We start from the raw sequence: 22453 nt of genomic DNA on the forward strand, positions 1-22453 counted from the left end.
ATAATTACTGTGATTTTTTTTAATCTCTAAGTCCCATGTTACTTCTTCTGGATATAATACTGCCATATCGGCCACGCTACTTGTTAGAGTAGAAATACACTGATCGCCTACAACGTACCAAGCGCTGAGGATACACAATCTTGGAGTTTGTATTAGGTTGAAGGAGCCTCTGAAACAGTCGCATTGTCCTAAAGTGCAGAGTGTCTGAAGTGGAATACTAACGCTACGGTTAACCGAGAGTCAACTTTCCTGTCTTCATGAAGAAGGGAAGAAAAGCAACTGGTAACGGAAGAAAGGAAAGGGGGGCAAATGTAGAGAACACATGGAAGGCTGTCGGAGGAGAGGAAAACCTAGTTTATCAAAAACGACAAGGAGCAGAAAACGGGTAGAATTCATATGAAATAAGGGGAACTCTCTGTGTGCTCCCAGCGACCTCGCTGGCTAGGGACCACACACCTACCAAGCTGTTATTAAAACTCTCCAACTCCCAAGCCTCGCTTAGAAAGCATTTTAAGGGCGCCAACTTCCGGGACCGTCGCGGCGCGGTGTTGTGACGTCCCGATCGGGCGCGACTTCCGGTTTTGGTTACGCCTTTCCAGCATTTGCGGACAGCGTTGCACACCTTGCAGGTGGACAGGTGAGGTGCTGCTACCCGCTTTTGCCTGAGGAAGGTCAGGGGTGGTGGCGGTGGGCGGGGCCAGGATAACGGAGCAGCCATCACCCCGCGTGCAGAGCAGCCGAGCTGGACCGTGAGGAACTAGATGGTACTGCAGGCACCCCACTGTGGCAAGGTCCTCGGAGGCTCCCGGGAAAGGATGAGCCCGTGGTGCGTTGTTAGCCAGTCCGCTGGAAACGAGTCAGAGCTTGCCGTGGGGCTGCCCACGCATCTGAGGTCCACACTGCTTTTCTTGATCTCTTCCTGCCTTAGACCTTTGACGCCCTCTTCCCCCTTACAGCTCAGAATACAGGTTGAGACAATTCTTTCATGAATCAGTAATTCATCCCTTCCCTTTGAGTTACTACGCATTGTCTGTTCCCTGTCCTGTATGCTAAACAGTGGGAGAACTTACAGTCTGCCGTGGAAGCCACCCATCCTTCTTTGTCTCTTAAAATGCATGTCCCTTTAGCTGGGGTAGGGGTGCAACCAAAAGACCTGGGGGAGTAGAAACATGTCTATCTGTCTTTAGTCACAACGGTTTGTTTAAAACAAAACTTTGGAACCTTAAGCGGGAGTGTTTGGTGTCTGTTGAACGCTTTCTTGTTTTCCATATGACGTTGAAAGGCCTTTCCATCCCTGAGAAATCCACATGAGAATCCCCCTCACGGTTACAGATAATATGTTGTTGCTGTCTGTCGGATTTTAAGGTTTTTTTTTTCTTTGTTTTTAATTTTCCAAAATGCTCCTTTGGCATGCCTTGCATTTCTGTAGATTTCTCCAGCTTGAGGTTTGCTCAGCTTCTTGAATCTGTAGATTTATGTCTTTCTCAAATTTGGGAAGTTTCCAGATACGGTTTCTTCAAGTGACTCTTTTAGCCCCACATTGTCTCCTCTGGAAATCTGACTGTGTGAATTTTAGGTTGTCATTGTACCAGTTCCTGGGCTACTGCTAAGTCTTCAGACTATTTCCCACTAATTCAAGTCCTTTAATTCTGTGACTCTATCCAAGTTCTCTGATCTTTTTCTTTGTTGGTTCCACTTTGGAGTTGATCCCACTGTGTAGTTAATTTGTTATTTTCAGATCCCTTGCTCCTTCCCCTCCCCCCCCTCCTCCGAGACTGTCCTGGAACTCTCTTTTAAGACCAGGCTGGCCTTGAACTCACAGAGATCCGCCTGCCTCTGCCTGTCGAGTGCTGGGATTAAAGGCATGTGCCACCACCGCCTGGCTTTTGCTCTTGTTTCTTACATAGCATTCTTTTGGTAGCTTCCAAATTTTAGTGTGCACTTACATTTTTCTGGTGTTTTGCTATCTTCTTGTAAGAATAGCTTAATCAACCCCTAACTCACTTTTGGAAACTCTTATGTTCCTGGTGCCTTCAACATTGTCCCAAACTGCTTGGATGAAGTTGGGATGTTAGTAAGTAGGAGAGACTGGTAAGATCGTCATTGGAAAAATGTCAGCTCGCTTTCTGAGAAGTGCTTTGTTGTACTTATCTCTTAAATGCTTATCGGTGTGTTGTGAACGAATGCTACATGACTAGTGAGGTGAGGTCTTAAGAGGTGAGACAACTTTAATCTCATCCTCAGGAGACACTTGGGTTTGGATATCAGCCTGCCTGCACTGCGAAAGCTTATTAAAATAGGTCATGTGGAAAGTTCAGATAGGGATGATGTGCTCTGGTCTTCCAAACCAACAACCTATCATTTTGAAGCACCCATTGTAGGGTTATCAATGAAGTTACTTCCTGATGACTCCTGTCCCAGGGAGCAAGTCAAAGCCAGCTGTTGTTTTTCCTAGCTAACATACTTGGGATTGGACCAAGACTGACTTTGCACTATCCTTTTAGAACTGCTAACCTCCAATGTTTGTGAGGATATAGCATGTTGTCTAAAGGCATTAAGTGCTAGCATGGTGTGCCATGTAGCAAGAATACGTGGGGTTCCTGAGAACTTTTTATTTTTTAAACTGTAACTATAGTGTGTGCCTGTCTCTTGCAAGATATGGTCTGGAATTCCTGAATTTCTAACTCATTAGCCTGATATTCAAGACCTTCATAGTTTGGAGTAGGAGAATCTCAGTGCTGATGCAAATGTGTATCTGTGTGTTTCTGCACACCTGCCCCCTGTTGTCTGCATTATGCTTAAATCTTCTTTTTGTTTGTTTTGTAATGTTTTTGAGGCAGGGTCTTCTGTAATCCAGGCTGACCTTGAACTCCTGATCTTACCTCTCTTTCTAGTGATAGAAGAATTGGCATGAGCCAAAACACCTAGGGTTTTTGTTTTTTGGGTTTGTTTTTTAGACAGTTTTATACAGTGTATCCCTGACTGGTCTCAAACTCATCACATTCCTGCCTCAGTTTCCCAAATTCTGGGATTCTGGGCATGTGCCAGTGTGCCCAATGATAGTTTCCATATTGGTATTCTTTGACTCTTCTAGAAAGCCCTTATGGTTATTAACCATCTGCTTTTGGCCATTCTCTTTTATAAAGTGCCTTTCAATATTTTGCCTGTATTTTAACTGGATTCTCTCTCTCTCTCTCTCTCTCTCTCTCTCTCTCTCTCTCTCTCTCTCTCTGATTTGGAGGTGTTCTTTTCATGTTCTGGATATGTGTTGAGAAAATCTGTTTTGTATGTATAGATACTACACACAGGTAATATAAATATATGGACTGAAGATGTAGCTAAGTGATAGAACTATTTTCTGAAGTATGAGATGAGACTTCCCGTGTTCAACCCCTAACCCCACAAAATAGTAATTATTGTTTGAATAGATCTTATGCATAGAGATTAAGTAAATGAAATCAGTCACAGAGTGGGAGAAAACTGGAAATGTGTACACATCCATGCACACACACAAATGCATAATGGCAAATGAGTGGAATTCAAGATTCAAACCTGTTGCTGGAGAGTATCCTAACAACAGTATTACAGCTGCAAGACTATACATATGTGTGTGTATCTTCTCCTACTCTAGTTTCTGACTAAACTCTCACTGTCAATGTCTATTGATGGATGTAAGTTCTTAATCTAAAGGATGCATTTTAAAACTCCTTTATGGTTAAGGTATACTATACCTTGTTGAAATGACCTTCGACTGTCCAAAGGTCAGGAGACACGAGTCTCTGGGAAGCTTTATTGTTCTCTTTTCCTTCTAAGCTGTATGTGGCACTCTGTTATGGTTCACTCTTTTCCTTATTGATACCTAGTTGGACCAAGCTTTTTTAAAAGTCCATCTTTCCCTTTCTTCTGTCCATATATAGCTTCATTTTTTCACATTTTCCTGTTTTATTTTCTTGTACATGCAGACATCCAGTTTGACCAGCACCATTTATTGGAGATGCTTTCTTTTCCTCCCTCCCTCCCTCCCTCCCTCCCTCCCTTCTTTCCTTTCTTCCTTTGAGTATTGCTGGCTTCTTTGTCAGAAATCAGGTGACCGTGGGTGTGTGGATTTATGTTTTGGTCTTCACTTTGATTTCAGTGATCATCACGTCTTTTTATGCCAATACCATATGCTTTTTATTACTATAGCTCCGTGGTACAGCTTGAAATCAGGGATGGTGATACCTCTTGCGGCTCTATTCTGTCTCTGTGTCTTTTTATCGGGGAATTGAGAGCATTGACATTAAGAGATATCAATGACCAGTGATTGTAAACTTCTGTTATTTTGGTGGTGGGGTATGTGTTTGTGTGTGCTTGTGGTTTCCTGACTTTATTTAAGGGATGTATTATTTTCTTCTTTAAGGACCTCTATCATCTTCATATTGGTTTTAAGGTCTTTTTTTTTTTCTGTGCTTCAGCTTTGTTGGAATATTTGGGGCCTGCTGTGATAGGATAGTTGGGCTCTAGTAGAGACATACTGTACTGACTGTTACTGTGTTCTTACTCTGGCCTCTAGGCATCTGGGTTTGGGGAGCTTACAGGTCTAGATGCTGATTTCTGGGGTTTTCTTTCTTGGATGGGCGTTTTGTTCCTTGGTTTGTTTCCTCTCTGTATTTTCATAGTGTGATGGCTGTGTGTTGCCTGTTTTCCTGGCCTGCTCAGCTGACGTGGTCACGGGGACTGCCTGATGGTACTGGAGGCTAGGATTAAGTGATGAGTTGGGAGGAGGTCTGAAGGGATTGTGCCTGGGATCCACAGGAGTCATGGGCAGCTGCAGCAGGAAGGGAGCCCTCAGCTGGTGATCTGTTGCAGAGCTAGGGAGGAGACTGAGGGATTGATTAGGTCTTGAGGAACAGAGAAACCAGCCTACCTGGTTTTCTGGCAGGCATGAACTGCAGTTGAGCAGGGGACATCTACTTGCGTTGGGGGCTGGAGTATAGCAACGAGTTAGGTAAGGGAATATAGGAGAGAATGGTCTGTGAGATCCATAGGAGATGTGGGCAGGGGAAATGCAGACTGCAGCTGGTGTTCTGTTGCAGCATGAGGAACGGCCTGAGGCATGGGGTCTGGGGGAACAGAGACAGTGGAGGAGGCCTGTGGGCAGGGTCTGTATTCCATATTTTTATGTTATACTTTAAATCTACTCTCTGCTCTCTTCTCACTCAAACTTCACACTTGTTTCTCCTGTTGTGCAAATTTACATATTGTTGCACAATTCTTTTGGTGGTTACTGGTATTTTTTTTTAAACAGGCAGAGAAAAAAAAACCTTTTCTCTGGCTTTTCTAATTGTCATCAGTGGAAGATACCTGGGAAGCAAGCTGGTCTGCTATTGCAAAATCAGATTCACTACAATTTAAACTTAAAACAAACCTCAAATGGCTGGTAATATTGTTAAATTGTGAAACACTTAACAAGGCGCTGGGTTCAATCCCCAGAACCACTCAAAAAACAAAACAAAACCCAAAAAACAAAAACAAAACAAACAAAACAAAACAAAAAAAACCCTCTAATCAAAACCAACTACTGGTCCCTCCTCTGTGGTTTAAAACATAAATAATCAGCATGTTAGTGTTTGAAATAAAGCTTCTGCTATTTTTCATATTTCCTTCTCATATTTTCTTTCCATATGAATTACAAACTTGGTGTGTCTGCCCCAAACCTTTCAGAAGTCAATCTGTGCATGTCCACTCACCAAATATGTTACATATAGGTTAAACACTGGTTCCCAGGAACCACATGAAATAATTTCCATTCAAGAATCAGACATACCAAGTGTATGTTCTGCTGTGTTTCATGGTGAGACAATAAGTGGTATATGTGTTTGATGATTCACATGTAGACTGGCTTTTGAGGATGTCTTAGACACCTGATGTGTGTAGTCAGTGACACAAGTTATTATTAGTAGTTGGTAATTTAGCCCCTGCAGATTGGAGGATGGCTCAGGGGTACAAGCAGAAGAACCTGAGTTTGAATCTCGTGTACTCATTTAAGAGCTCTATTGCGACCCAGCATTGGGAGAGTGGGAGGGGACACATGGGTCCTGAAAGCTTGCTGGTCAGCCAGTCAGTTCAGTGAGAGCCTGTCTGAAAAAAACTTAAGGTCCCTGAGAGCAGTAGGCAAAGGTACAAAGCAGTACCTGAAGTTGAGCTTTGTCCTCCATCCATACACCCAACAGGCGAGGACACACACATACCAAAAGAGAAAGGCAATATCTGATCAACTCCCCTGGTGTCTTTTTGATGTGACTGGTAACACATTCTGACTCAAGCTTTTTAAGAGTTATCATTGCTAGTTCCTACATGATTGTGGGAATTCTGGGTAGCTAAAATAAATAGCAGACATTTGGATGCTAAAGCCAAATAAGATACACATGCAACTCTACATTGAATATTTTTGTTCAGCAGTTTAGCTTTATTGTTCTCATTGGTTTTATACAATATAAATAGTTTATATATGTGCATTATAAATATTATAATAAGTATAATGAAATATTGTAGGTTTGATCTGCTAAGATTTGTACTGATCAAATGCTGGTTCTCTGTTTTACATATTGCCTAGGTTTGTATAAGATTAAATTGGGAAAAATATGTTGCTACATAAAATTCAAAAATTATTAATATAGATGAGCACCTGTGTTTAGAAAAACAGGTTTGCGTAAGTTGCACAAGTCATAGTCACACTTGGTTGTCCTCAAGCCCAGCTCTTGGTGCTTATCAAATTGATATAATCCAGGCCTGCTCATAGGCTGAGGCTGAGGCTAAGGGTGGAGTTGCCACCCTCCAACACCCTATAATTGTCATAACCCTGTGTTTTGTTAATCTGTCACTTGCAGAACTGAGTTCCCACAGGCTCTTAGGTAAGATTTTCTTTCCTTCTAACTGCTTGGTGAGAATCAGAAGTACCAGGAAGGGAAGTCAAAGCTGCCCTGGGAACACGCGTGTGAACTCCCTTCTTCTCCATTCAGGTCTATTTTGCTTGAAGTGTCTTAGAATTGCAGTTGTGGTTTTTGTTTTCCAATTTTTTTGTTTGTTTTTATTTTTATTTAGGTTAGAAACAATCTTGTTTCACATGTCAATCCCAGATCCCTCTCCTTCCCCGCCCTCCCCACCAGGTCCCCCAGTCCCCCACCTAATCTCCACTCCGATCCCCAGGGAGGGTGAGGCCCTCCATGGTAGATCTCCAGTGACTGTCATTTCATACAGGGCAGAGCCTAGGCCCTCACCCAAGAGTCCCGGCTGAGAGAGCCTCCATATTGTGGTATTGGTACTCAAAGTCTATTTGTATGCCAGGGATAAATACTACCCAAGGCCCCATAGATTACCTAGGCCTCCTCACTGACATCCACATTCAGGGGGTCTGGCACACAGCCATCAATCTGGGGTCCAAGAGCTCCCCCTTGTTCAGGTCAGCTGTTTCTGTGGGTTAAACCAGCCCACTCTTAACTCCTTTGCCCATCAGTTCTCCCTTTCTGACACTGGATTCCAGGAGTTCAGTTCAGTGTTTGTCTGTGGGTATCTGCCTCTGCTTTCATAAGTCAATGGATGAAGGTTCTGTTTCCCAGACTCTCTGGCAGTGGGATTGTATGCTGGTACTTCCCTGATTCATATCTAAAATCCATAAATGAGTGAGTACATACCATGTTTCTCTTTTTGTGACTGGGTTACCTCATTCATGATGGTTTCTTCTAGTGCCGTCCATTTGCCTGCAAATTTCGAGATTCCATTGTTATTTTCTGCTGAATAGTACTCCATATGTAAATGTACCACGTTTTCTCTATCCACTCTTCAGCTGAGGGGCATCTAGGTTGCTTCCAAGTTCTGGCTATTACAAATAATGCTGCTATGAACATAGTGGAACAGACATCCTTGTTGTATGAATGTTCATCTTTTGGATATATGCCTAAGAGTGGAATTGCTGGGTCTTGTGGTAGACTGATTCTCATTTTCCTGAGGAATCTCCATACAGATTTCCAATGTGGCTGTACAAGTCAGCACTCCACTAGCAGTGAAGAAGTGTTCTCCTTTTTCCACATCCTCTCCGGCATAAACTGTTATTGGAGTTTTTGATTTTAGCCATTCTGACAGGAGTAAGATAGTACCTCAGAGTTGTTTTGATTTGCATTTCCCAGATGGCTAGGGATGTTGAGCACTTTATCAAGTGTCTCTCAGCCATTTTAGTCTCCTCTACTAAGAATTCTCTAGTTATGTACCCCATTTTTTGATTGGATCCTTTGGTGTCTTGGAGACTTGAGTTCTTTGTACATTTTGGAGATCAGCCCTCTGTCAGTTGTGGGGTTAGTGAATATCTTTTTGCATTCTGTGGGCTGCCTTTTTGTCTTTTTGACTGTGTCCTTTGCCTTACAGAAGCTTCTCAGTTTCAGGAGGTCCCATTTGTTAATTGTTAATCTCACTGTCTGTGCTACTGGTGTTATGTTCAGGAAGCTGTCTCCTGTACCAATTCATTCAAGGGTACCACTTTCTCTTCTAAGAGGTTTAGCGTGGCTGGATTTATGCTGAGGTCTTTGATCCATTTGGACGTAAGTTTTGTGCATGGCGATAGACATGGATCTATTCCGCATTCTTCTACATGCCAGCATCCAGTTATGCCAGCACCCTTTGTTAAAGATGCTTTCTTTTTTCCATTGTATATTTTTAGCTTCTTTGTCGAAGATCAGATGTTCATACATGTATGGGTTAATATCAGGGTGTTCAATTGGATTTCATTGGTCTACCTGCCTATTTTTGTGCCAATACCAAGCTGTTTTCAGGACTACAGCTCTATAATAGAGCTTTAGGTAGGGGATGCTGATGCCTCCAGATGTTGCTTTGTTGAGTAAGGTTGTTTTGCCTATCCTGGGTCTTTTGTTTTTTCATACAACATTGATTATTGTTCTTTCAATGTCTGTGAAGAATTGTGCTGGGATTTTAATGGGGATTGTGTTAAATCTGTAGATTGCTTTCAGTTAGATTGCCATTTTTACTATGTTGATCCTACATATCCAAGAGCATGAGAGATTTTTCCACCGTCTGGTGTCTTTAATTTCTTTCTTTAAATACTCAAACTTTTTGCGATACAGGTCTTTCACTTGTTTGGTTAGCATTATCCCAAGGTATTTTATGTTGTTTGTGGCAATTGTAGAGGGTGATGTTTCTCTGATTTCTTTCTCAGCCCTTTAATCGTCTATCTATAGTAGAGCTACTGATTTTCTTGAGTTGATCTTGTATCCTGCCACTTTGCTGCAGGAGTTCCTTGGTAGAGTTTTTTGGGTCACTTATATAAACTATCATATCATCTGCAAATAGTGAAAGTTTGACCTCTTCCTTTCCAATTTGTATCCCCTTGATCTCCTTTTGTTGTTGTATTGCTCTAGCTAGAACTTAAAGTACAATATTGAAGAGGTATGGAGAGAGTGGACAGCCTTGTCTTGTTCCTGATCTTAGAAGAATTGCGTTGAGTTTCTGCTCATTTAGTTTGATGTTGGCTGTGGTTTGCTGTATATAGCTTTTATTATGTTGAGGCAAGTTCCTGCTATCCCAGATCTCTCCAAGACCTTTATCATGAATGGGTGTTGGAGTTTGTCAAAGGCCTTTTCATCATCCAGTGAGATGATCATGTGATTTTTGTTTCTTAGCTTGTTTATAGGTTGGATTACATTGATGGATTTTCATATGTTGAACCAACCCTGCATGCCTGGGATGAAGCCTACTTGATCATGGTGGATGAGTTTTCTGATGTGTTCTTGGATATGATTTGCCAATATTTTATTGAGTATTTTTGCATCAATGTTCATGAGGGATATTGGTTCTGAAGTTCTCTTTCTTAGTTGTGTCTTTGTGTGGCTTGGATATCAAGGTTATTGAAGCCTCGTAGAAAGAGTTTGGCAAAGACCCTTCTGCTTCTATTGCATGGAATACTTTGAGAAGAATTGGTATAGGATGTTCTTTGAATTTCTGATAGAATTCTGCACTGAGGCCATCTGGCCCTGGGCTTTTTTTTTTGTTGGGAGACTTTTGATGACTGCTTCTATTTCCTTAGGGGTTATAGGTGTATTTAAATTACTTATCTGTTCTTGATTTAATTTTGGCAAGTGATATCTATCCAGAAAATTGTCCATTTCCTTTAGATTTTCAAATTGTGTGGAGTACAGGTTTTCAAAGTATGACCTGATGATTCTCTGGATTTCCTCAGTGTCCTTTGTTATGTTCTCCTTTTCGTTTCTGATTTTGTAATTTGCATGTTCACACTCTGTTGTTTGGATAAAGATTTGTCTATCTTGTTATTGTTAATTTGCATGTTCACACTCTGTTGTTTGGATAAAGATTTGTCTATCTTGTTGATTTTCTCAAAGAAGCAACTCTTCGTTACATTGATTTTTTTTGTATTGTTTTCCCTAGTCTCTGCTTTATTGATTTTAGCCCTGAATTTGATTATTTCCTGGCATCTACTCCTCCTGGGTGAATTTGCTTCTTTGTGTTCTAGAGCTTTCAGTTGTGCTGTTAATTCTCTAGTGTAACTATTTTCCAGTTTCTTCATGTGGGCACTTAGTGCTATGAACTTCCCTTGTAGCACTGCTTTCAAAGTGTCCCATAAGTTTGGGTATGTTGTGTCCTCACTCTCATTGAATTCTAGGAAGTCTTTAATTTCTTTTTTTATTTCTTCATTGACCCAGGAATGGTGCAATTGTGCATTATTCAACTTTCATGAATTTGTAGGGTTTCTGCAATTTGTGTTGTTGTTGAATCCTAATTTTAATGCATGATGGTCTGATAAGGTGCTTGGAGTTATTCCAAATATTTTGTACCTGTTGTGATTTGATATTATGGTAAGCATGTGTCGATTTTTGAGAAGGTTCCATGTGGCGCTGAGAAGAAAGTATATTCTTTTTTATTTGGGTGGAATGTTCTATAGATGTCTGTTAATCCAAATTGGGTCATAACTTCTATTAGTTCCTTTGCTTCTTTGTTAAGTTTCTGTCTGGTAGTCCTGTCTAGAGGTGAGAGTGGGGGATTGAAGACTCCCACTATACGTTGTGGGGCTTCATATGTGATTTGAGTTTTAGTAATATTTCTTTTATGAATGTGGGTGGCTTTGTATTTGGGGCATAGATGTTCAAAATTGAAACTTCATCTTGGTGGATTTCTCCTGTGATGAGTATGTAATTACCTTCTTCCTTTCTTTTGATTGATTTTATGTCAACATTTAATTTGTTAGATATTAGGATTGCTACCCCTGCTTGTTTCTTGGGCTCATTTGATTGGAACAGAAGGATGGGTTATGTATTCAAATCCATTGTGTTAGCCTGTGTCTCTTTATGGGCAAGTTAAGACCACTAATACTGAGGTATATTGATGACCATTAATTGTTCATTCTTGTTTGTTTTGGAATAGTTGATGGTGGTGGAATTATGTGTGGATTTCCACCTCTTTTCTTTTGGCTGTTGGTAAGGTGGGATTATCTATTGCCTATGTTTTTGTGGTTGTAGTTAACTCCCTTGGGTTGGGGTTTTCCTTCCAGAACTTTCTGAAAGGCTGGGTTAGTGGATACGTATTGTTTAAATCTGGTTTTGTCATGGAATATCTTGTTTTCTCCATCTATAGTGATTGAAAGTTTTGCTGGGTATAGCAGTCTGGGCCTGCATCTGTGGTCTCTTAGTGTTGGTAAAATATCTATCCAGGACCTTCTGGCTTTCAGAGTTTCCATGGAGAAGTCAGGTGTGATTCTGATAGGTTGCCTTTGTATGTTATCTGGCTTTTTCCTTTTGCTGCTCTTAATATTCTTTCTTTATTCTGTATGTTCAGAGTTTTTGCTATTATGTGGCAAGGGGATTTCCTTTTGTGGTCCACTCTATTTGGTGTTGTGTAGGCTTCTTGTACTTTTGTTGGCATGCCTTTCTTTAAGTTGGGAAAGTTTTCTTCTATGATTTTGTTGAATATGTTTTCTGCCCCTTTGAGGTGGATTTCTTCACCTTCTCCTATACCTATTGTTCTTAGGTTTGGTCTTTTCATGGTGTCCCATATTTCCTAGATATTTTGTGTTAGGGATTTGTTGGACTTAAGATTTTCTTTGGTCGATGAGTCTATTTCCCCTAGTGTATCTTCAATACCTGAGATTCTGTCTTCCATCTCTTGTATTCTGTTGGTTATGCTTGTATTTGTAGTACCTGACCGTTTGCTCAGCTTTTCTATTTCCAGCATTCATTCAGACTGTTTTTTTTAATTGTCTCTATTTCAGCTTTCAATCCTTGTACTTTTTGAATCGTTTCTTGTAATTTTTGCTTTGTCTTTTCCTCTCTTTCTTGCATTTGTTGAATTTTTTGGTTTGTCTTTTCTTCCATTTTTTGCCTTTTTTGGATTGTTTTTTCTTCCATTTTTTTGCAATTCTTGCATTTTTGTCCTCCATTTCTTGTAATTTTTGTTTTTTTTTTCCTTCCATGTCTTTAAGGGATTTCCTTATATCTTCTTTGAGGGCCTCTATCATTTTCATGAAGTTGTCTTTAAGGTCTTTCTCATCTGCTTCTTCTGCAATGGACTGTTCAGGTCTTACGGGTGTAGATTCCCTAGTTTCTGGTGGTGTCACATGGGTTTTTCTGTTGGTGGGTGTGTTTTTGTGTTGTCTCCTTCCCATCATTTCTTTCTGTGGGTGCAGAAGGTGTCTCTTCCTCCCCTGGTGGGTATGTGACCGCAGTTCCTTTCTAATGGGTGGGAGCAGGTCCAATACCTTGGTGGCTTTCCTCTTTCATGAATGGAGGCCGTCCTAGTATGGGGACCTTAGCAAACTCTGGGTAGGCTGGACCCTTGCCTCACCTGTCCGATGGGTGGAGACTGGGACTTGGAAGCTGGTAGTCTCTGGGCAGGCTGAATCCCATTGGGCTGGGATCTGGATCTGCTGTGTTTTCCAATTTTTATAGACTGTGTTTGAGTTTATTATCTATTCGAACTCTCATAAATCTTGAGATTAACCGAATGCCCAAGGTGTCATTTACTTGAAAATAAGTAGTTAAGAGTCAGATGGGTTTAATGACTAAATTTCTCTCTGATGAAAGTGTTAAGTGTATCCAGCCAGAAGCTTTGAGGTCAGTGCCCTAATTTATTTATTTTTTATTTATTTTTTATTTTTTGGTTTTACGAGACAGACAGGGTTTCTCTGTATTGTTTTGGAGGCTGTTGGTCCATCCTGGCCTCGAACTCACAGAGATCCGCCTGCCTCTGCCTCCCGAGTGCTGGGATTAAAGGTGTGCGCCACCACCACCCGGCCAGTGCCCTAATTTAACATTTTGTGCAGACCTCCATCCTATTTTGTTTCTGACACACTGTAAATGTCAGAAAGCCTTCACAATATATGTACTGTATTATGATAGTTCTGGAGACGAGGCTATAGTGGCATTTACTAGTATATTACATTCAGTCTGTATGTGGAGACTCAGTGTTTAACAACACACTTGGCCTCTAATCACTCTGGGCCAGGAATTCTCGATTCTACCAGTGAAAAATAGCTCCAGTTTTTGCTCTGTATCTTTTGGTGACAAAATCCTCTCCGGTTGGAAAGCAGCAGCATCTGGGGGATTTCACAGCACAGGGGAAAGGAGTGCGAGCTAGGAGGAGCCTGCAGGGGCAGCTCCCAGCTGCCTTTCCAACCACCTCCACCAAGAACTGAACATGGCCTCCCCTGACAAAGAAAACCATGCCTAAGACCAGGGTCAGAGCTGGAATGCAGTGATGAGAGTGGGGCTGGAGTTCCGAGGGGAGAGGCAGCCAATGGGTCATGGACAGCGGCGGGAGGCATTGCACAGTAATTGAAGATAATATGGTGGCCAGGGTGATAGTGGAGAAGCAGCGGGTGCTAGGGACAGGGCAGGACAGCCTGGAGGGTGGGGAGGGGCAGACTGGCGTGAAGGGGCTTGAAGTGTTGAGACCTGGTGCCCACAGACAGGGAGGGCAAAGGCGTCGGGGTGGGGGTTACTTAACAATTTCAGGGCCACCAGTTTGTATGTATGAAGCTATTCAGAGAATCATACCTACTCACTGCCTGGTGTCCTGGTATTCTCTGTCTACCTCTTTCATAAATCAATGACATAGTGCTTCTATTATGCAAGACAGTGTGCTTACAGAATTTGGACAGGAGAGAGTGACTAGAATGAGCATTCAGAACTCAGTGTTTTTCCCATCCTGGGAGAGCTGAGCTTTTTCCCCAGCCTTTGCCAGGTGAGGGTTGAGGGCCTGTCTCAGGTGAGGCACTGGGCTATTAGGGAACTCCAGACTGAGGGAGGGGGAAGTCATCCAAGGGTACTGTGGCTTCCAACTGAGGCAGCCACAGGGGGAATGCTAGTCTGTCTTTGACTCCTGCTCCACTCTAGCATTTTCCTTCCTGACCATGTGACTCCCCGTTTCTCAGTAAACCCCTTGTGGTTGGTGTGATCACCCCTCTCAGTCTCTTAGTGCACATAGATGAATACTCTTGTATCATTGACATGCCCTGTGGCATTCTCTTCTGAGTGTTTTTGAAATATCCCCTTCTTATTCTTCAATGCAGTCTTTGGTTCAAAGTCTTGTATTTTACTGCCTGTTGTGGGGGATGGGATGGGGGAGGTTGAGACAGGGTCTCTTGTATTCCACCTTAGCCTCTAACCTTATGTAGCTGAAGAGGCTAACCTTGAACTCATACCTCGGTAGGGCTGAGACTACATCTGGGCACCACCACTCCTGCCTTTTGCTTGCTTTTTATTTTGTTTCTCACCACCCTTTACCTTTTTATTTAGAGATGGACTCAAAAGTTCAGGAAGAAATCCCTGTACATGAGGAATTCTTTCTCTGTGGTGGAGTTGAAACCCAGATTATAAAATGTGGGCCCTGGACTAACCTCTTTGATGAACAAAGTGTCACCAAGCCAAAACTGCTTATCTTCATTATTCCTGGTAAGTATAAAAGTCACAGACACTCAAAACCTCCGATTTCAGAATTACTGTTGACAAACTGTGGAGAACCAAAGGGAAATTAAATCACTATTGGTAGCAGCCATTGTTACTACTGTGGGTGTGTGGCTGTTTCTTTCTTTCTTTCTTTCTTTCTTTCTTTCTTTCTTTCTTTCTTTCTTTCTTTCTTTCTTTTCTTTTCTTTTCTTTTCTTTTTTCTTTTTTGGTTTTTCAAGACAAGATTTTCTGTATTGCTTTGGAGCTGTCCTGGAACTCACTCTGTAGACCAGGCTGGCCTCAAACTCACAGAGATCCGCCTGCCTCTGTCTCCCTAGTGTTGGGATTAAAGGTGTGTGCCACCAACACCCAGCCTGTGTGACTTCTCTTTATATTCATATCTTTCATATTCACTATTATACATAGATGCCTTGTAGCACAAGAACAGTTTTGTAATTTTCCTTGTAAATGTTTTTTATGTGCTTTGTTTTTTTTGTTTTTTGGTTTTTCGAGACAGGGTTTCTCTGTATTGTTTTGTATGCTATCCTGGAACTTGCTCGTAGATCAGGCTGGCCTCAAACTCACAGAGATCCGCCTGCTTCTGCCTCCTGAGTGCTGGGATTAAAGGTGTGCACCACCAACGCCCGGCTGTAAATGTTTTTATATTTGTATCTTTATCAAAGTTTAAGGGTTTTTTTGTTTTTTGTTTTTTGAAACAGGATTTCTCTGTGTAGCTTTGGAGGTTGTCCTGTAACTTGCTCTGTAGACCAGGTTGACCCTGAACTCACAGAGATCCACCTGCCTCTCCCATTGCTGGGACTAAAGGCGTACACCACCACCACCTGACTCAAAGTTTAAATTTTTAACAACTTTCTTCCACCTTATTTTAAGATGAATATTTGCTTAATATGGAGTTTTATTCTGGGATTTTCTTCCTGGCCATTTGTGACTTTTCTCTGTCACTGTCAGAGATATCTGGTTGGTTGAAACCAATAAACTTTGAAATTGTGTTCTTCCTGGCACACATGGCAAGACTCCCTGTTGGTGAGTCTTTGTCATTATTTCTGCATTTATTTGGTTGTGCAGAAATGTTCACCATCATGAAAGTGGTCAAAATCCTCTTTTCCTTTAAGATTATAAAAACAGCTCTGTGAGCCATGTGTTTTCACTGTCCTGTTGAGAAATAATCCTTCAGACTGGATGACATCTGTCTCTCCTTCTCTCTTTAGATGGTCGTTAAGTGGTCCAGACTCCTTCTCTCTTTAGATGGTCGTTAAGTGGTCCAGACTACCCATTATATTGACAGCACTGTCGTTACAGAAAGCAGATTCTTCTGCAGCTGAGTCCTGTCTCCGTGTGCTTTTCCTCTGTGTTTTCCTGTTGTAGAACACCTTCACAGCTAGGTGTTTCTTATCCAGGGTATATTTTGCCTTTTCTTCACTTGCCTTTATCGTATGCTATTTTGTTATTTATTAATAGAGAAAAGAAACCTCATTTAACTGATCTTTAGAATTAGCTTTTTTTGTTCCAAGAAATCCCCAGAAACACTTTTAACATTGGTGTGCTCTTGGTGTTTAGTTCACATTTCCTTTTGGTCTTGTGCTACATTTATTTGGGGGGGGGTGTAATGAGTCTTTTTCTGTCCCTCCAGCCAGCTCCCAAATAATGACCCGGAGTCTTCTTATTGATTATGAAAGCTTGGCCTATAGTGTAGGCTTGTTCCTAACTAGTTGTATAATGTAAATTCACCCATTTATATCAGTCTATGTTCTATCACATTTCTAAATTATTTACATTTCTGTTTATTGTTCTATTAGGTGTCATCTATTCACTTCCACCTAGATAGAGAGTACATTTTCCCTACCTCCTTCCCATCCTTTTGTATTTTTCAGATTTTAATCAGATCAATGTTTAGTGCTTTTTCTGACATTAAATAGTACTCATAGTATCCTGTGCAACTTGTAGTATATTTTGATGACATTTCCTTCCTTTTTATCTTTGCTTGCTTTCATTGAGGTAATATGTATATCTCCTTCTTTAGTGTTCTCTGCTATGGTGCTGTGGGATGGCTTTCTGTATGCTGTGAATATGTGTTGTTCTCATTGGCTGATAAATAAAGCTGCTTTGGCCTATGGCAAGGTAGGATAGAGAGAGGTAGGAAATCCAAGCAGAGATACAGGAGAAGAAGGGTGGAGTCTAGCTGACACCAGCTAGACTGTGATGAAGCAAGAAACAGAGAAAATGAGGCACCAAACTCCGGAGCATGTGGCAAAGCATAGACAAATAATATGGGTTAATTTAAATGTAAGAGGTAGCTAATAATAAGCCTGAGCTATTGGTCAAGCATTCAGGGCCTGGCAGGCAGGAGAGCGATCCCCACATGTCTCTAGCAGTGAAAAGCAGTACCCAGGCCGCATTGGAGGAGTGGTTTCTTGCTCTTGGGGCTGTGGCCGCAGAATGTGCTGTCCTTTACACCTGGTCTGCACTGACCATGCTCCTGTTTCCTTCCTGCCCTCCTTTGAATTCCTGTTCTCTCTGCCAGGTTTCCTCGATCCCATGCTGTACTCTTGATACTCTCTTGCTCTTGATGAAGCATGTCAAGTTACTTTCTAAGAAGTGCAGAGGAAGTGATCTTAACTCAGCCCATCAGAAAGTTTTGTCAGGCTGGGGGTGTGGCATGATGTGCTGAGTATGCACTAGGGGTCTGATCCTTCCACCAAACAGGAAGAAAAAGTCAGTCATTGTCTTAGACTTCTAGCTTAGAAATAATTTTTCTTTGGAATTCAGAGCTAATAATCCCCTGTTTTTTTCTTTTTTTTCTTTTGTAATGTTTTTATTTAAATTAGAAACATGAATGCTTCACATGTCAATCCCAGCTCCCTCTCCTACCCCTTCTCCCTTGTCCCTCCACCAGTCCTCCAGCCCCCCACAACATTCCCCAGGGAGGGTGAGGCCCTCCTTAGAATAATACCCCCCTTTTTGGTTTAATTAATTAATTAATTAATTTGATTTTTCCAGATGGGTTTCACTGTGTGGCCCTGGCTGTCCTGGAACTCACAGAGCTCTTCCTGCTTCTGCCTCCCAAGTGCTGGGATCAAAGGCGTGCACCACCACTATTCTCCCCACCCCAGGGTTTGGGGCTGCCTATGAGAATTCTGGTGTCACTCTGATCTTGTCTCTTGTGTTTGTCAAGTTTCCCCCACAGTTCACATCTTGGAAACTTTTTCATTTTGTTCTAAGAATTGGTTTAGAATTTTACAATGAAGTATTGTTGGCATTTTGTACATTGCATGTGGGTTTGAGTGGGCCCCTTTTGAGACAGAGACTTTTCTGCCTAAGGCCTTGTATGATTGTCAGGCACTACCACCAAGTCTTTGGTTTGGTGTGTAATTTAAACTGGCTTCAAACTCCGCTGGGCTTGTGTAACCTCTTCGCAGGGTGGGACTTCCATGCTTCCCTGTGTTAAGAATCCTGACCAAGCACTTCTCTTCAGTTTAACCTTTTTCTGGAAAGAAACATACACTCTTCCAGGATTTAACATTCTTCTTGCAAATCGGTCTGGTAGCACGAGTTAAAATGAAAAATAGACATACTCTACCGGTAGTGAGTGAGAGTTTGAAGTTGTAGGCATAGTGGGTGCTACTGTATGTAGCTGAGATTTGGTGGGAATGGGGTATAGAAATAAGTAGACTAGTAATCCTGAACTGGAGGCAGGGTTAGTCGTGCAGCTAGAAGGAAGGGAGGGAGGGAGGGAGGGAGGGAGGGAGGGAAGAGGAAAGGGAGGGAGGAAGGAAGTTTGAAAGGATTAAAGAAGAAAGTGAAAATGTCTCTGCCCTGCCCCAAGGCTGTCTCTGTTAGGGGTCAAAGTCCTTTTCTGAGAGTGATGCCAGTGGGGGGGGGGAGGAGACTCCCTGGACAAGAGATAGAATAGCAGGTAGGAGCTTCATGATGGACTAGCAGATACATTGTGAGTACGGTGTAAAGAGGCCCAAGATGCACCTGGAGACAGGTCCTCAGAGTTGGGGTGCTCTGGCTGTTGGCTGTTTCTGACTGGGGAGAGGACCCAAGCTTGTAGTTCTTACCGTCAGTGTCAGGATGAGAGAGAGCAGCTGAGACACAGTGTCCCCTTGTCCCAGAACTGCCTTCTGATCCAGAAAACCTGGGGGTGGCGCAGTCGTTCTGAAAAGGCTCTCCAGGGCTACATTATGCCCCCCAGGTCACATGGTGGGAATTCGTTGCTTAATCTTAATACAAATACATCTTTTTGGACTTGATAACTGTCCTGAGTTATGGGACAGAGGTGACTCAGTTCAGCCGGGTTTCTTAAGATGTGCATAACAAGAGGTCTGTCGCTTAAGGATGCAGATTTTCAGGGACTATATGAGGAAAAAGATGATGGGCTGGAGTGGGCAGAGGGGGTCTTAAAACAGTGTGAAATAGTTGATGAAGGAAGACAGCCCACTGAGCCTCGCCACCCAGTGCTGTTCATTGTACTCATTCACTGCTTCTGAGCATGCTGAAAAAAAATTTCAGTGCCATTGAGCTGTGTGAAGCGTTAGAGAGTAGCCAGGGAGGCCTCTACTGAGGTTTGAAAGGCAGAGGACCCACAGGGAAGCCTTGTTTCCCAGGGTAGGTAGTAGAGGCACTGCGATGGAGGGGAGTGCAGCCCATGCGTGTTCTCTCCTCTTGTGGAACTTTGAGATTTTCAGATGTGTCCTTTATGCTTGCTCTGTTCCTCCGTGGCCTCCCATTTTCCTCAGATTCCCGAGAGGCCTAGGCTGGTTCTGCTTGCTAGATGGTAGGATTCTGGTGCCCTTTATTTGGGGCCTCAGGAAAATTAGGGTGCACACTTACGGGTGAAGGCACCCAGGGTGTGTGGTTTCTTCAGGCATGCCACTTTCAGCAGCCTCCGTGTGGCACACTATCTAGTTGCTCTCTAAGTCTTGTCCATTTGGGATTGGGATTGGTTGTACGGAGCCTTCACGGTCAAGACATGATTGCTAATGGGTGAAGAAGTCAGACCAGTCCAGCCCTCCAGCATAGGGAGCAGTGAAATGTGAACAGGATAGCACTGTACCCCAGAACCATGTCAGCTAAGATGGAGAAAACCTTACTGCATGCAGAAATAGATAAATTAGTTGGAGATATAGTCTGGACAAGGTGGTACATGATTGCAGTCCCAGCTTTTGTCAGGCTGAGGGAAGAGGATTGCTTTTGAGTTTAGGGACAGCCCAGGCTCCTTAGCATAGACCAGGGTGTGCTAGGATGTGAGAGACCACGTCTCAAAAGGGAAAAAGTGGATAAATGAATAGAGAAATAGACATTAATGGAAAGAGTCCAGCTTCACTAGGTGCAAAGACTGTGCACTTGCAGAATTTAGGAATTATGAGTCAGTATTTCATGTAGAGTATATTTAAAATTATACCTATATAGCTAAATATAGTTCCGTCAAAAGGTAAGTTCCACTTTTTCTATATCTATTAAGATGAGCATGTGAACCTTTCCGTTTATAAATATAACAGATAAAATTAAGTTTTAAGTGTTAAATAAATCCTGCCATCCTTTGACCAACTCTTCTCAGTCATAATGTACAATTTTAAACATTTCAGTGGGTTTAATTTCCTAACCTTTTAGTTTACAACTTTTCATCTATGTTCATAGTGATACTGGCCTGTAGTTTTGTTTCTCTAGAAGTTGCATCTGACTTTGATGTGAGGGTAACATAGACCTCATAGAATGGGTTGATAACTTTTTCTTCCCTGCATGTTTTCCTGAAGAATACATAGAAAGCGATAGTATTTTTCCCCTTAAATATTTGTTAGAACTTAGCAGTGAAGCCATGTAGGTCTGGGTTTGTTTGTGAGCTCTTCAATCTTTAAGCTTGACTTCCTTTAGTTCATAATAGACCTATTGAGATTATATAATTCTTGTTGAATAAGTTGTGATGCTTTCTGTCTTTACAGGAAGTTGCCTATTTCGTGTAAATTACCAAAATCATAAAGTTCCTTAATTATTCTTCTACTATAGAAAAGAAATGATTGAAATCTGATCATTCCTAGACAAACCCTCTTAACCTCCTCCGGTGTCGATTAGACTGAGAGGTAAATTTCCTGTCGTGGTCCTCAGGTGCTGACTGCTTTATTTCTCATTAGCTCTGCCGCATCCAGGCTTGGGTGTCTATCCATCCATGTTCCTTAGTTGTGATGATATTAGATGAAACAAGAAGAGCCAAGGGTGGAGGGACGACTTCTGTTGCTTTAATAACTAAGGCTTTTGTTTTACCTTTGGACCTTAGCTAAAAACATCACTTCCTCAAACCATGAATTTATTGATTTTTTTCCTAAGTTATACTAATCTCTCTCACAAGATCCTGTTTGTTTAGTTTATAGGAGTTATCACACTTGTGAATCAGGTCACCCAGTTGGTTATGTGTGTGTATTCTCTCATACTGTATAGACCCCAGGGAGCTCTTTGTATGACTGTATGGTACAGTGACTTCCAAACAATGAATACCCAATGCAGATGTAATGATTAAAATAATATACAGGGGAAGCTATAACACTGATAGAGAGATTGAGCAGGCTGTAGTTGGCATTGTACTTGATGGTAAGAAAGTATTGTACTAAAGCAAGGAGAATTAATTAAGATCTTATAATCAATAAGAGGAGGAACTGAAACTTACACCCTGAGGCAGGCAGAAAAGGCCTGTCTTGTACTCAAAATGCTTTTTCTATAACCCGTCATCAGAATTGTTGTACCTAAATAGTTTTGTTTAGTGTTGATTATAACAATAATTATAACAGCTACCATTTACTATATACCAAGTGCTGTATAAATGGCTCCTCATTCACTTACCTTTGCCTCCATTATAGATTTTTTGTAAGACTAACTACAACCAGGCACACAGAAGATCCTACAGTAGGATGTTGCCTTAGTTAATTTCTATTGCTGTGGTAAAATACCATGGCTGAAAGCAAGTTGGGGAGGAAAGGGTTTATCTCATCCTTACAGCTTTATCTTCCATCATCCAGGGAAGGTGAGGTAGGAACTCAAGGCAGGAACTGATGCAGAGGCCATGGAAGAGTGCTGCTTACTTGCTTGACCCCCTTGGCTTGGTCTGACTGCTTTCTTATAGCACCCAGAACCACCCACCCGGGAATGGCACCACCCTCAGTGAGCTGGTCCCAATTACCAATCAAAATGTATCACAGGTTTGTCCACAGGCCAGTCTGGTGGGAACATTTTCTCAGTTGCGATTCCCTCTTCCCAAATAACTGTAAAAGTTACACATCCTGCTTGTTCTCATTGCTACATCAAGTGAAGACTAAGTGAGTTAAAATGTGTAAGGCGCTGACAGCTGGAAAGAAACGGAAGAAAGAGCGTAGTGTGGGCTGAGGGTTTCCTAGTGTATTTCCACATGTTGAGTGACATGAAAATGTGACTGTGGGATAGAAAACACTCCCGGAAGGCTATTGTTTCAGGCTTTCTGCTGTTGTGAAGAGACACCATGA

The 22453-nt window shown here is 42.0% G+C and overlaps 1 protein-coding gene across 1 annotated transcript in view; it reads left to right on the plus strand.

Moving 5' to 3' along the window:
* Window positions 1-551: 551 nt before the first annotated feature.
* Ldah (lipid droplet associated hydrolase) overlaps window positions 552-22453 on the plus strand; it is a 59967-nt gene continuing 38065 nt past the window's right edge. The window contains exons 1-2 of the mRNA XM_040730774.1: window positions 552-637; window positions 14793-14948. Of these exons, the coding sequence (XP_040586708.1) occupies window positions 14795-14948 (154 nt within the window). The 5' untranslated portion in view covers window positions 552-637; window positions 14793-14794. The remainder of the gene's footprint in view (window positions 638-14792; window positions 14949-22453) is intronic.

This window comes from Mesocricetus auratus, unplaced genomic scaffold (assembly GCF_017639785.1).
Source record: "Mesocricetus auratus isolate SY011 unplaced genomic scaffold, BCM_Maur_2.0 Super-Scaffold_100024, whole genome shotgun sequence".
In the NCBI taxonomy this organism is placed as follows: Eukaryota; Metazoa; Chordata; class Mammalia; order Rodentia; family Cricetidae; genus Mesocricetus; species Mesocricetus auratus.